The sequence below is a fragment of the Vanacampus margaritifer genome, chromosome 10, assembly GCF_051991255.1.
Source record: "Vanacampus margaritifer isolate UIUO_Vmar chromosome 10, RoL_Vmar_1.0, whole genome shotgun sequence".
NCBI lineage: Eukaryota > Metazoa > Chordata > Actinopteri > Syngnathiformes > Syngnathidae > Vanacampus > Vanacampus margaritifer.
The window spans coordinates 17,501,417-17,515,898 of NC_135441.1; the positions used below are offsets into that span (position 1 = coordinate 17,501,417).

The 14,482-nt window shown below is 37.9% G+C and overlaps 2 protein-coding genes across 3 annotated transcripts; both read left to right on the forward strand.

The window, feature by feature from the left end:
* The first annotated feature begins 801 nt into the window (after positions 1–801).
* On the forward strand, positions 802–12,557 carry tcirg1b (T cell immune regulator 1, ATPase H+ transporting V0 subunit a3b). Its single transcript, XM_077578087.1, has 21 exons — positions 802–971; positions 2,035–2,157; positions 2,510–2,588; positions 3,273–3,421; positions 3,528–3,623; positions 4,343–4,404; positions 4,491–4,617; positions 4,698–4,780; positions 4,860–4,953; positions 6,277–6,489; positions 6,565–6,715; positions 6,800–6,939; positions 8,386–8,543; positions 8,619–8,709; positions 8,793–8,911; positions 8,979–9,192; positions 10,442–10,552; positions 10,631–10,726; positions 10,957–11,077; positions 11,210–11,381; positions 11,804–12,557. Exons 2-21 carry the CDS (start codon positions 2,041–2,043, stop codon positions 11,895–11,897), a joined length of 2,487 nt encoding a protein of 828 aa, XP_077434213.1. The 5' UTR covers positions 802–971; positions 2,035–2,040; the 3' UTR covers positions 11,898–12,557.
* A 447-nt stretch (positions 12,558–13,004) lies between these two features.
* Positions 13,005–14,179, forward strand: mrpl18 (mitochondrial ribosomal protein L18). 2 transcript variants are annotated; one of them, XM_077578088.1, is made up of 4 exons: positions 13,005–13,271; positions 13,388–13,559; positions 13,664–13,898; positions 13,979–14,179. In XM_077578088.1, the coding sequence occupies exons 1-4, from the start codon at positions 13,190–13,192 to the stop codon at positions 14,054–14,056; spliced, it is 567 nt and encodes a 188-aa protein (XP_077434214.1). In that variant the 5' UTR covers positions 13,005–13,189; the 3' UTR covers positions 14,057–14,179. The 2 variants fall into 2 exon arrangements, with proteins under 2 accessions (XP_077434214.1, XP_077434215.1); XM_077578089.1 differs by having other exon boundaries at positions 13,009–13,271; positions 13,391–13,559.
* The last annotated feature ends 303 nt before the right edge of the window (positions 14,180–14,482 follow it).

A 14,482-nucleotide genomic window follows, 5' to 3' on the forward strand; every position in this document is an offset into this window, starting at 1 on the left:
AACAAAAACAACCTCCTCCTGACTCGTGTCATGCAAACTGGTTTATGGAAAACCATTTGAGTGTTTGTTGGGAATCTTGTATGCTTTTTGTCATCGTTGGAAAGACAGTTAAGTGGTTGTGCATTTATATGATTACTCAAAACACAACAAGAAATGGTAATTAATTTTCTTGCAGCAGTCTTTAGTCTTAATTTCATAGCATGCGTCTTGGATGCACAGTTTCGAGTTACTTGAGTCTCTTTTTGTATCAGATTTCAGCTGTGTTGCCAAGTAAATGTAATCTAGAGGCCATCAGAATTCCAACTGCTGGTGTTGAATACACACACACACACACACACACACCATTGAATTAGCTCTTTAATTTAACCAATCAGAATTTAGATTCACCTTTCTGCACCTTTGCACAGTCTTGGAGTGGAGTTAGCCCTTTTCTGTCCTCTGATAGGTCCAGCTAAGGACTTTGTGATGTTCAGTCAACCAGCACGACAGCTAGCAAACATCTGCTGTGTTAAAATGTATGCTAAGTATGATTATTATCATTATTAGTATTTTTTTTTTTACCGTTGTATTGAGGTAAAGGTTTGGAGTTGGGGTCATACGTTTTTAAGTTGAAACGGTTTGTTGGCTACTAATAGTAAACCTCATGAAAATGGAATTTAAATAGGATATCAAGGGTTTACAATAAACATTCAGGGAACTTAGCCTACTGGTGCACATTTGATACAAACGTGATAAATGTTTTATTTCGCACGTTTTCAACATTACGGTAAACGTGGCGGCTCGCCGAGAGTCACGTGAGACCGCAGTAACGTGACATTCCCAAACGGGAAGTGAGGAGTCCAAATCAAATCACACAAGTTCGCATCAACACGACGTCGTCGGCTGCGACCCGGTTCACACTCACCGGTGGCAACGGAGACATTTATGACAAAAGTGCTCACAGATCGGCTGAACTGAGCGAGAAGAAACGGGTGAGTCAATTGTTAACGTTTTTGTGTTAAAGAACACAAGTGGTCTGCTTGGTCTATGAGTAAATGTAGCCTTGAATGAAACGTTAATATTCATTCACTTATGAGCCTGTTTAACTAAATATGTTTATTTCAAATAAATCACCAATGTGGATTTATCTTTTGTCGATTATTTTATAAAGTTCTATCTCAGTTTTAATTGGTACGGCGTGACAGATAACTGACCCAGTTGGGTTATCAGAATATGAGTCATGACTGGACTCAAAGGCTTTTGTTTCATTTTTTTATGTCTATATTTTAGTGAAAATATATTTTGTGTAATATTATTCGCACCAACTGTTATTTTCGAATTTTGTAAACAAAACAAAAACAGCTATAAGTAATAAATTAGAAAATCACTGTACTCGTGTTTTCAATGTAATCAAAGCTTCGCTAACTAGTTCATCTTTCTGATATAAAGCTAAGCAGCATCAAATATTTTAACTGTAGCACTAAAATACTTTATAATCCCTACAAACAGTAGAGTTGAGTTTCAGTTAATTGGCACCAAATACGTTTTATGTCTCCCTATGATTTCAGAATCATCGAGCTCCTTATGCAAAAGTGGAATATTCTGATTGCAGTAAGGGGGAAATTCGTTCTTCCCCTTGGACACGTCATTAAATTATGTCTGCCTACAGAGTTGCTTTAGTTCTCGAATTATGCTTTAAAAAAAACTGGTGGTGAAAGTAAAAACAGATGTACTGATTCAAATCCTGTACTGTACTTAAATAAAAGTGAAGAAGTACAGCCCTTGAAGTGTAGTTAGTTATTACTTTCAATTATATAAAAAACAACAAACCTTTTATCTACTTACAGTGTGACCATACTGGGAGGTAAAAATAAATAAATAAACAGTAGCAAAGTATTTGTATTTCATTATTTCCAACCACTGCTAAGAAATACCTTTAAAAAAAAAAGTACTTTTTTTTTTTTTCCTGTTTATGGCTTAAATCAGTGGTAACTCAAAGTGCCACGCTTGCTGTATGTGACACAGAATATGCGATTGTGTGTTTTTTGGGTACAGGCAGTCATGGGCGCTATGTTCCGCAGCGAGGAGGTGTGTCTGGTGCAGCTCTTCCTTCAGTCCGGTTCAGCCTACAACTGTGTCAGCGAGTTGGGGGAGCTGGGCCTGGTGGAGTTCAGAGATGTGAGCCACACTTCCTGCACACTCTTCAGGGTTCAGGGAGACGAGAGTCCTACAGCTAGCCTCGTGAACTATCATGCATTGTACAGATTGAATTCAATTTTCTGCCCATGTGTCACAGTTCTTCCCCACTCATTTCACCCTGCAAACGCACAATCGGCCTCAAAGTTGTGCTCTTTCATCAGCGTTCAAATCGGGCTTTCACATTATGATTATGCGGCGCTCATCTATTTGCTATACTGCATAATGTATAAATTCCAAGATGCTGGCTTTTAGTCACCTAATAGCAATATTTTCCTCTTCCCCTTGTGAGCAGATGAATAACCCATTCTTCCTCTTTCCTCTCCTGTTTTAGTTAAATCCTAACGTGAACGCCTTTCAAAGGAAATTTGTTGGTGAGGTGAGACGATGTGAGGAGCTTGAAAAAACATTTTGTAAGTATTTACCTGCTCTGTCCTCATTTAAGACACTAATAACTTGACACTGCAATGATTCTCTCTCTGTAATTTACTAGATTGCGGTGTCAGGGCATGTATTTTATTTAGTAATTTAACCTTATTGCCATATTTATCACACTACAATCAATATTAAACAAAAATATCACCTGGAGGGTTTCAAATTCAATAATTATTTAATAACCTGACAAAACACGAACATTTAGATAAAATGTATCATACTGACTAGAGATGCTAATTTTAAAACCGTTTTCATGTGCACACGCTACAGACGTGTTGTGCCGGTCAAAGTTGGCTGTTTTGGTCAGACCAACCAAAAATGCTGATGTCATCATGGGCCTGCACTCTGGCCCTGCCAGGATGAATTTGAAATCTGACAAACAAACAAAAACAAAAAAAAAAGGCCCATTGCTAATATAGTTAAAGCTACATCAGCGCTACTGATTGTGAAAGTCCCTGGGCAGATTAGATTGGCATGACAACACATAGCAGCCAAAATGAAATTTCATTGGACAAAAAAAATACCCACACGATGCAGCGCATCCAATAGAAATGCTATTAAATTAAGAGAATCGATTGCTCGGAATAAATAATGTCATTTCAATTTAATTCAATTTCAAATTGCTCTCCAAACTGATGTGACCCATTTTGTTTGCCTTCCAGCATTCCTGGAGCAGGAGATCAAGCGATCCCTGTCCCCTCCTTTGAACGGCCCCCTCCCCCCACCTTGCCCAACACCGTCGGCCCCCCAACCCCGCGAGCTCATCACCATCGAGGAAGAGAGCGAGAGGCTGGCCAGAGAACTCCGAGAGGTGGGCCGGAACATCTTCTCATCCTTTCTTGATATCCAGAAGAAAGAAAATAAGAACAATGACAGTCTTTAGTTGCTCTTTCTTATTCTTGTGTTTTTCTAACCAGGTGTCCAGGAACAGAGACAGTCTTCGCGCTCAGCTGACCCAGCTGTGCCAGTACAGAGGAGTGCTGACCAGGACGCACTCTCTTACAGCATCGCAGGTAATGACAGCTTTAACTTTTGCCTCTGTCATCAGTATGAAATCACAAAAATTTATAGAAACATGGTCTACGTATAATTTTTTTTTTAACCTAATTCTGGTTACTTAATTCTGCCTGTTAGCGAGAGCCACCACATTGTGATAACTTACATTGATGTTTCTGCATTTGGCAATTTATTATTATATTATATTATTAATATGGGATTTTTTTTAATAGGTTTTAGGTGAACTAATGAATACACACACACTCGCACGCACGCATGCACACACACACACGCACATACACATACTCACCCACATACAAAAAATAATAATATATATATATATATATATAAAATAAAAAGGAGAGCAATGATGACATGTCAAATCGAATGAACAATACTGAGCTCTCCATAAAAAAATAAAATAAAAATAATGTATTAAATCACATACACTCACACTCTGGCTGGAAGTGTTTGGTTTAGGTGAACGGTATGGGATTTTTAAAATAGGTTTTAGGTGAACTAATGAATACACGCACACACACACGCACATACACATACAAAAAATAAATAACAATAATAATAATAATAATAATAATAATAAAAAAGGAGAGCAATGATGATGACATGTCAAATCTGTAAAATTATCGAATGAACAATACTGAGCTCTCCAGAAAAAAAAAGTATTAAATCACATAGCAAACTAACTAATGGTCATTTGTTTTTGGGTTTCTCATAGGCGCCCCCGCCTATCCTAGAGAACCAAGGTCTGTTTGACAACCACCATGATGTCCGCCTGAGGTACATGTCATGACGCGTAAAGCACGGTTTCCTAATTTCAGCTTCAGGAGTCATGTTTGACTACTCCGTCTGACCCAACCTTTCAGTTTCGTGGCGGGGGTGGTCCACCCTTGGAGGGTGCCCTCGTTTGAGCGTCTTCTGTGGCGAGCGTGCCGTGGTTACATCATCGTGGATTTCAGAGAAATGGAGGATCGTCTCGAGCACCCGGACACGGTCGGAGATGGCGTACCGAGAACCTACGGTCATGTGGAACATCTAGTTGGTGAACTTACAGGAAATATTTTCATCTGCAGGGAGAGATGGTGCAGTGGACGGTTTTCCTCATTTCCTACTGGGGGGATCAGATAGGACAGAAAGTGAAGAAGATTTGCGACTGGTGGGTAAATCTGTGTGTTGTTGCTTTTTGCCGTCTGCCGCATAAAGCGTGTTAATCTTTTGCTTTTCCTTTGCGAAAGCTTCCGCACACAGACGTTTACGTATCCTGAGAACACGGCAGAAAGAGAGGAAATTCTTCAAGGACTTCAAGGCAGAATTGAAGATATCAAATCTGTATGTGTCAAGCCTCCGTGTTGTGGTGACCCAAAAAATGGGCTCCATTTTTAATATACATGAGTGAATTTCATTTCCTAGGCAAACAAAGTTAAAATATGCTTGATGTTGAAAATTAGACTGATCAAAATTGTAACATGATGTAGATGTCACAAAGGCTCTGATATAGTTCTGCCTCAATTTTAGATAATAGAAGAACAGGCGTAGTGTATTTTATTTTTCTGGCTTCACTATAGACCAGGGGTCTGCAACCTGCGGCTCTGGAGCCACGTGTGACTCTTTAGTCCCTCTCCTGTGGCTCCCTGTTGACACCCCGCCCCCCCCCAAAAAAAAATAGAAATGTACATTTTTGGATATTTAGTTATTTTCTAGATACAATATTCTTTAAACAAATGAAAAAAAAAGAATAGTTAAATATTCAAAAATTGTCAGTCCAAATTTTAAATTGTCAGGAAAAAAAGAGATAAAAGTTAAAAAAAAAAAAAAAAAAAAACTAAACATGTCCACAAAGTGACCATATAATGTCCAAAAAGAAAGAGGAAAAGAAGAAAATTACGATAAAATGTTCATTAAATTGCCCAAAATGTCAGAGAATTTAATTAAAAAAGGCAAAAAAGCAAATGTTCAAAAAGTAACCATAAAATGTCCAAAAACAAAATAAGAAATCCTGAAATTTACCATAAAATGTCCACAAAATTGCTAAAAATGTCAGAAAATTGATTGATTGATTTTTTATTTTTTTTTGTTAAGTCCTCTCTCAACATACTGTACGGTGTCCTTGAGCGCCAAAAAGGTGCCTCTAAATATAATGCATCATTATTATAGCAAAAAAAGGCTGGGGAAAAAATGTCTAAAAAAAGGAAGAGAGGCAGAAAATGACCATAATATGTTCATAAAATTGCCAAAAATGTCAGAAATTGACAGAAAGGAAGAAAAGTCTAAAAATGTATGAAAAATGAAGTATGAACAATCCAAAAACAAGACGAGAGGTCGAAAAAAAATGAATCTTAAAGTTTTGGATGCTGCATATTGTATTTTTCTGTTAAAGTGCAGCTCTAGTTAGCTCTTTGGCCTTCGACTAACACAAACACACTGTTTCATTCATCACAATATTCAAATGTTTTGCGGCTTCAGACAGATTTTTTTAAATTTATTTGTCGTAAAATGGCTCGTTGCCAGTAAATGTTATTGACTCCTGATCACACATGTTCTTATTTGCCAAGTAAACTTGCTTGAAACAAGATGGCTGGCTGGATGAGCTTTATGACAAAACAAAACGAGTTTCAATATTTGAGCTGTTTGAATTTCTTCTTTTCCCCGAAGGTGTTGTCTCAGACGGAGGCCTTCCTGCAGCAGCTGCTCATGCGGGCGGTGGCTGTGCTGCCCCAGTGGAAAGTGCGCGTTCAGAAGTGCAAGGCGGTCCAGATGGTCCTGAACCTCTGCAGTCCCTCCGTCACCGACAAGTGCCTGATCGCCGAGGCGTGGTGTCCCGTCGCCAAGCTGCCCGAGCTGCAGAGCGCCTTGAGAGAGGGAGGGGTGAGAATCAGTTCAAACCCGCGGGCCGTGAACAGGTGAACGCCGATTTTCATCGAACGTCTCGATTGCCCTCAGAGGAAAAGCGGCAGCGGCGTTGACTCCTTCTACAACCGCTTGCCTTCATCTACCTCTCCGCCGACCCTGTTTCCTCTCAACTCTTTCACCGCCGGTTTCCAGAATATCGTGGACGCCTACGGAGTGGCGAGTTACCGGGAAGTCAATCCAGGTGCATCACCAGAAAACCACTCAAAACACTGGCCTGTCGTTTCTCAGCTGTTCTCATATTTCCATCTTTCTTATCCATCCACAGCTGTGTACACAATAATTACCTTCCCCTTCCTGTTTGCTGTCATGTTTGGGGATGTGGGTCATGGTGTGCTCATGACTCTGGCTGGCCTTTGGATGGTTCTTGAGGAAAAGGACCCCAAGATGAGAAAAAACAGCAATGAGGTACAGTGGGACCTTGACTAGGTGCAGACACATGTCGTCACCCCGTGAAATAATGGCCTGCAGTAAGTCATTCGTGTCTGTTTTTTCAGAAAACATTGGATTTTATTATATGTATTAATAATTTCATTTTATGGGTAGAATTGAATGACCTGTTTAAGGATGTACTTGATTTTAGCAGATTGGGCCAGCATCCTAAGGCAAGCTTGAAAAAAAGCACACACACAAAAAGTCGTCAGAATTTTGACTTTAAAGTGAGAATTCTGAGAATGAAGTGAGAATTCTCACTTTAAAGTCATAATTCTCACTTTAAAGTGAGAATTCTCATGACAAAGAATTCTGACTTTAAAGTGAGAATTATGAGAATAAAGTCAGAATTCTCACTTCATTCTCAGAATTCTCACTTTAAAGTCAGAATTCTGACTTTAATCTCAGAATTCTCACTTCATTCTCAGAATTCTCACTTTAAAGTCAAAATTCTGACGACTTTTTGTGTGTGTGCTTTTTTTCAAGCTTGCCTTAGGATGCTAGCCCAATCTGCTAAAATCAAGTACATCCTTAAACAGGTCATTCAATTCTACCCATAAATATATAATAATATAATAATATAATATATATATATAATAATATTCTCATAATTCTCACTTTAAAGTCAGAATTCTTTGTCATGAGAATTCTGACTTTAAAGTGAGACTTATGAGAATAAAGTCAGAATTCTCACTTTAAAGTCTGAATTCTCGTGACAATTGTGACTTTAAAGTGAGAATTCTGACTTTAATATTATAATTCTCACTTTAAAGTCAGAATTCTGACTTCATTCTCATAATTCGGACTTTAAAGTCAGAACTCTCGCTTTAAAGTTCTGAGAATAAAGTCAGAATCCTGCCAAACTTTTTTTCTCTCTCTTCACTGGCATAAATCCTCTTCCGTACTGAGGCCATTATTGAGGGTGACGATATTCCAAATTTAGAACTCGTCTTGCAACTTTCCCTTTAAAAAAAAATACTGTAAATAGCTTTCAAATAAGCACATGCAATATACTCCAACTAGTCTTTGTAAGGTTAACTTTATGAATAAAATATTTAAAATCTACATTCAGCTTCATGTGCAATACAGTTTAGGTTGAGTCTCTGAAGAAGCAAGTTGTTTGGGTTCATCTTAAAGGAGCACATGCAGATAGGTGTGAAAAGTTTTACGTTTTATTCAGCAGAAAACTTCACCTGTAGGCGAGTTTGTGAATCGGCAAGTGTTGACTAATTTCCTGTTGTCGCTGTCAAGTGCAAGGGAATGAGCCATTATATAATTATTTTTTTTTTAAATGTAATTTCATTGCCATCATGTCCCTGTCATATTGCATGCGATTAAATTCCAAAACTGTCGCTCGCCACCATTCAAATTTTATTTTGTTATATTCCTTTGCAACAAACGTGACCTTTTTTGGATTTTCAGATCTGGAAGATGATGTTTGGAGGTCGATATCTGATTCTGCTGATGGGACTGTTCTCCATCTACACGGGAGCCATTTACAACGAGTGCTTCAGCCGGGGCATCAACGTCTTCAGCTCAGGGTGGCACGTCGGGCCAATGTTTGAGAAAAACTTTTGGAAGTGAGTTCTTTTTTTTTTTTTGTTCTTCGAAATCACATTTTCCTGCGTTGTTTAAATGTGCTGCGTTCTCTGTAGTTCGTCCGTCCTGGCAGGAAGCAAGTTTTTGTCACTGGATCCTAATGTGCCTGGTGTCTTCACCAGTCCTTATCCATTTGGCATTGACCCGGTACGACTATCAAACGAATCTGCAGTTAATGTCACTTTCCCTCAGGATTTCTCTCATCTGACTTTCTTTCGTGTCATGCTCAGATTTGGGGTTTGGCAAATAACAAGCTAACCTTTCTCAACTCGTACAAGATGAAGATGTCTGTTATCATCGGCATCGTCCACATGACTTTTGGAGTGTGTTTGTCCTTCTTCAACTACGTGTAAGTGGCCCCAGCGATTTTTTTTTTTCTTCTTCCTTCTGCTGCATACTGACCTTGATCTTTCCAGGCACTTTGGCAAGTTGAGCAGCGTGTTCCTGGTGCTGATCCCAGAGCTGTTCTTCATGTTGTGTCTGTTCGGGTATCTGGTGTTTATGGTGGTCTTCAAGTGGATCGCTTACTCTCCGGCCCAGTCCAAAATTGCCCCCAGTATACTCATCCATTTTATAGATATGTTCCTCTTCGCAGAAAATGAAGACAACCCACCTCTATTTACGGGACAGGTGTGTTTGCTACTTTAAATATTTCTGAATTCCTCAGTCGAATTTTCCTTTTTTGTTTTATCAGACATTTGTTTTGCACATGCAGCCTACACAGTATAACAGTTGAGTATCCAAAATACTGCCACTTTAATGATAATAGTTTTTAATATATCTCTCTGGCAATCAGTTTATTGGTGTTACTTGTGTCCCAAAAAAAGCGCTATATACTGCTATGTACTGCAATAGTGATCCGAAAATGAACTCATTCACTGCACTTGACGGCAATAGATGTAAAAAAATTCACTTTATTTCTATAAGTTTAACATTTTGTTTCTACTTTTGTTAACAAAAGTAGGAAAACCTAGAAAAAAAATGTTTTATTGTACAACAGATATAAAGTTAACTAGAGAAGTCATCCGATTAATTATGATTACAACTTTTAATAGCAGGACGCCCCTAATTTTTAATAATCTTTTCTTCTTTTTTTTTTAAGAAAAGATTATTTAAAAAACATTTCAACTATTTTTTTAAAAGAAAAGATTACAAATTAAAAAAAATTTTTTTTTAAATAGAAAAGATAATTGAAAATTTTAAAAAATAAGTAAAAATTTTTTTTTAAAGAAAAGATGATTAAAAATTATTCAAATAATTAAAAAGAGATTAAAAATTAAAAGTAATAATATATATTTTTTTTTAAATAAAACATTAGAAATAAAATACAATTATTTTCTATATCTAAGAAAAGATTATTAAAAAATTGAAAAAATTATTAAAATATTTTGTTAAATAGAAAAGATTATTATTATAATTTTTTTAATTATTAAAACAATTTTTAAATAGAAAGATTATTAAAAAATTAGGGGCGTCAAGCGATTAAAATTTGTAATCGTAAATAATTGCATGATTTCACTAGTTAACTCACAACTATTCACAAATTGTATATCTGTTCTAAATGTACAATTAAAAAAATCTAGGTTTTCATACTTTTGTTAACAAAAGTGTAAAAAAAATGTTTAACTAATCAAAATAGTTCAAATGAATTTTGACGTCTATAACTGTCAATCGCAGTGAATGAGTTAAGTTTCATGAAGCACATATTATATTTTTTTTACTCTTGGCAAAGTCTAGTAGTGCAATAAAAGTGGTCTTTCCAGGACACAGACTTATAAACAGAGCCCCGTTGACACAGTTTACAGTGTTGGAAAAATTGACTTACTACCAAGTTGCTCTACGGTAACCACTAAGGAGATTGTTTTGTTTATTCATGCAGGGTATCGTACAGAAAGTGCTAGTGGTACTGGCGCTATGCTCCGTTCCTGTCCTCCTGCTCGGCAAACCACTACATGAATACATGACGCACAAAGGGAGAAGACGTCAGCTGGTGAGTGCATTTACCTGAAAGTTGAATCCTCCTATCTAAGGTGGGCTTATTTTGTGAATGACTTCCCATTCGCTGCAGCATCTGCAGGAAGACAGACGCCCGCTGGTGGCCGACGAAGTCATCATCAATTCCCGACAAGGGGACATGGACGGAGGAGGGTCTCCTGGGGAGGAGGTGAGGGTAGTTTTTTTTTTTTAATCTAGTACAGAACATTTCAGGTCAGTAAAAAAAAAAGTAATGTAATTTATTTTTTATTTATGTACAATACATTTTAATTGAATAAGTGTTCTTTTATCCAATATTAGGGATTCATTTTTTTATTTATTTTTTTAAATAAGACCCTGTCTTCTTTTTGTGTCAGATTGAAACCATTACTGATTTTTTTTTTTTTTTTTAATCTGTAGGAGTTTGATGCTGCTGACGTGTTTATGCATCAGGCCATCCACACCATCGAGTACTGCCTTGGCTGCATCTCCAACACCGCCTCCTACCTGCGACTGTGGGCCCTCAGTCTGGCACACGCACGTTAGTAGCACCCGGACTTCCTCTTAAAAGGACACTCATTCCATTCTATTGTCAGGCAGTTATTCAGTCACTCATGACTTGGAATTTCCAAACAGCGGAGACCAGCTGACTGAGGTTTGTTTGTCTCCACAGAGCTGTCAGAGGTGTTGTGGGTCATGGTGATGCGCATTGCCCTGAGGTGGCAGGGCTACGTGGGCTCTGCAATTCTCTTTGTGGTCTTTGCCTTCTTTGCTGTGTTGACCATCTCCATCTTGTTGATTATGGAGGGCCTCTCAGCTTTCCTGCACGCACTCCGTCTGCACTGGTAAATCAGTATTTTTATTATTATTATTATTAGTCTCTTTTTTTTTTTTTTTTATTAGTGCATGCCTACATACAGCAACAAGCATACTAAACTAATTCTTCTTTCCCTACCTTATCTTTAGGCCAATTAAAAGCTATACTATGACTGTCGTAATCACAAAAATGTAAGCAATTAAAAAAAGTTCCACTCATGTTTTCTATTTCGGAATTAAACACTCTAGTGGCTTTATATAAATTAAAAAAAAAAAAAACATAATTAGAGCAGTTGAAAAAGTTGACACTGCTAAACAGGTTGTGAATATTTAGGTGGAAACGTTTAAAAAAAAAAATGCTTTTATGTTATTCATGTGTAAAACAGAGCCGCATAACATTGTATGGTCAACGGGTTTATTTTAAAGTGGCCATCGAATGTTTTTCTTTCAGGGTGGAGTTCCAGAACAAGTTCTACAACGGCTCAGGCTACAAGTTACACCCATTCTCTTTCTCATCCCTGATCAATGCGTCAGCTGCCCTGTGATCATCATCCTGGCCAAAGAATTAACAGGAATTGCAAAATCATTCATTTATTTACCTCATTGAGTTTTGGGACTGCAGCAGACTAACACAGTAGTGTTCTGTGGACTGAGGCTACGTAATGATTTAATTGCACAATGAACATGATGGTATGGACTGTTATTATGGTGTCATTAGAATGATATGAATGAATCATTTGCATTATATAAAATATTCTTTACTCCATTTTCAAATTTTATTCACTCAAGTGTTATATAAATGCATTCTAATTGTTCATCCCGAAAGAAGTATTGATATGTTTCACTGTGACATTTAAAAGGGAAATTTAGGCGAATGTATGTTGAATTGGTTTGTTGAACGTTAATTTCGCAACGTCTGTTGCATTTACCAAATGTTAGCAGGGAATTAATGATCTGACTCCCATAATCGCTAAAGACGCTATTTCCACAATGCCTTTGTTGCAAGTGTTAATCAATTTAATATTACGTTAGTAACAGTTCTCTCTTGTGCCTTACCGAGATAGCTTATGTTGTCATTAACTTGTTGGGACCAAGTTACCATGCTGATATTTTGAACCACATAAAGTGTTTTTTTGTTTTTTCTTTGTTATGCACTATCAAAATGATCAAATTTCGACTGAAATTAAATTTCTTGCGTTCTTGTATTCATGTGAGCAGTCATTCACTACAAATAATTCAGTATAAACAACATTTCACCTGTACTTTTAAAGGGATTCATGCAAAAATGAACATACAGTAATGTTATTAACTAGTTGGGTATTTTCTAAATGACACAAATTTTGCAGTCATTAGATTTTTTTTAAATTAAAATGCATTATAGTGCAATTCATATAATAACACTTTGCATCTGACACTTTGTGCTGAAGTTCCGTTCCGATCATCCGGCGTAGTAAATCAGAAAGAGCCGCTACCACTACCTGCGCTAACGCAGTAGTACAGCTATAATTACGGTAAATATGAATACTGTAACAATTAGAGGCCGTTTAAAAAAATATTGAGCATAAAATAATCAAGTGAAAATTTTGAGTACGCCGTTCTTAACTTCGAAACGTAGTAGAGCGGAACCTTTGGCTCTCTAAATCCGATGTTTCTGTTTCTGCCAGTTCCTATTTTAAACGGCGTACCCGGATGTAGCGTGAATGTCAAACATGGCGCCGTTGATACTTTACTGAGCAACAATTACGCATATGTCGCCTTTTGTTTTTTAGTGAATGCGCTTTGATTGCTTGAATGATAATACATTTCCACATGTGGTTTGAATAAGTTAGTGGGGAAAATGGCATTGAGCCACATGAGCCGAGGAGTTCGTCTGCTGTTGGGTCAAATTGACCGATGTGCTGTGGCCACAATCCAACCAGGTAACGTCATAAAAATTCAATTACAATTTATCACGGCTTAAGTGACATTTCAAACCAACCGTATTTTTACTTATTTAGCATGTAAAAAGTGAGTCTACATTTGTTTTTATGGAAAGCAGCTCGGTGTGTGACACAGTCGGCTACTGAGCCAGAACCCTGCACGGTAGAAAATGAGTCCCTGAATCCGACTTTCAAGAACCGAAACCCGCGGACCCTGGAGCGAATGGCCCTGGCGGTGAAGGACCGCGGCTGGAAGACGACATGGCCTCACTGCGAGTTCTACCACAGGTTATTTGCCTGCTCTAAAATACCACAAGATGGGACCCAAGCCCTGGATAATAGGAAAGCAGTAAATGTTGCCAAGGAATTATGTTCGAGTTCTCTCCCTCCAGGTTGGTGTTTTCTCGCACTCAAAAATATGTCACGGCTCAGGTCTTCTCTTGCACCTCGCCCGACCCGGTGCTCTCATGCTCAACCGAAGAGTGGTCCCTGAAGAAGGAGCTGCCTTCCACAAACTGCGTGGCGGCGTGTCAGGCCGTGGGCGAGGTGCTGGCGTATCGATGCAAGCAGGCCGGCATCACCAGGATGGTGTACTGCGCCATTCCCTGGACGTATCGCTCGGATGCTGTAAGTGCGGCGGAACTCCTGCCTGCAGACGTTTCAACCTACACCGCTGTTGACATGCGCTTATTTTTTGTCTTGTGCAGGTTCAGTCATTCCGGACAGCAATGAAAGATGGAGGAATCATCCTAAGTGAACCCAGAAGGAAATACATTGGATTATAATAAATCTAGGGCTCTTGTCAAATGTTTTGTAAAATTCTCGTGGGGGGAATTACCACCAGGACAATACAATGACTTAAATGTGCTGTTTTACTGTTCTTGTGAATAAACTGTTACCAAATTGAATATTCATTCTGGCATTCACACATATGGTTGAAACCACAAAGTAGATAAAGTCTGCACACCCGTTTAAATGTAGGGTTTTGTGATTTAAACCAGACTTAGATAATTTAATTCATAAGTTTTCCAGTTTTTAATGTGACCTGTAAAACTTAATTGGAAAACATGTGGGGAAATAAAAGATAGGAAATGTACCTGATTGCATAATTATAAACACCCTCAAACTGATAATTTGTTGGCTTTCATTACAGCACTCAGAGGCACAATTTGGCACTTTTTTTTTAAAATCGAGATTCAAACCTTGGAACT

Coding starts and splice junctions, on each gene's coding strand:
- tcirg1b (XM_077578087.1), top strand. CDS start 2,041: ATGGGCGCTATGTTCCGCAGCGAGGAGGTGTGTCTGGTGCAGCTCTTC. Junction 2,589..3,272: donor GGAGCTTGAAAAAACATTTT/GTAAGTATTTAC, acceptor TTTGCCTTCCAG/CATTCCTGGAGCAGGAGATC. Junction 10,727..10,956: donor GAGGGTCTCCTGGGGAGGAG/GTGAGGGTAGTT, acceptor TTTAATCTGTAG/GAGTTTGATGCTGCTGACGT.
- mrpl18 (XM_077578088.1), top strand. CDS start 13,190: ATGGCATTGAGCCACATGAGCCGAGGAGTTCGTCTGCTGTTGGGTCAA. Junction 13,560..13,663: donor CACTGCGAGTTCTACCACAG/GTTATTTGCCTG, acceptor CTCTCCCTCCAG/GTTGGTGTTTTCTCGCACTC. Junction 13,899..13,978: donor GGACGTATCGCTCGGATGCT/GTAAGTGCGGCG, acceptor TGTCTTGTGCAG/GTTCAGTCATTCCGGACAGC.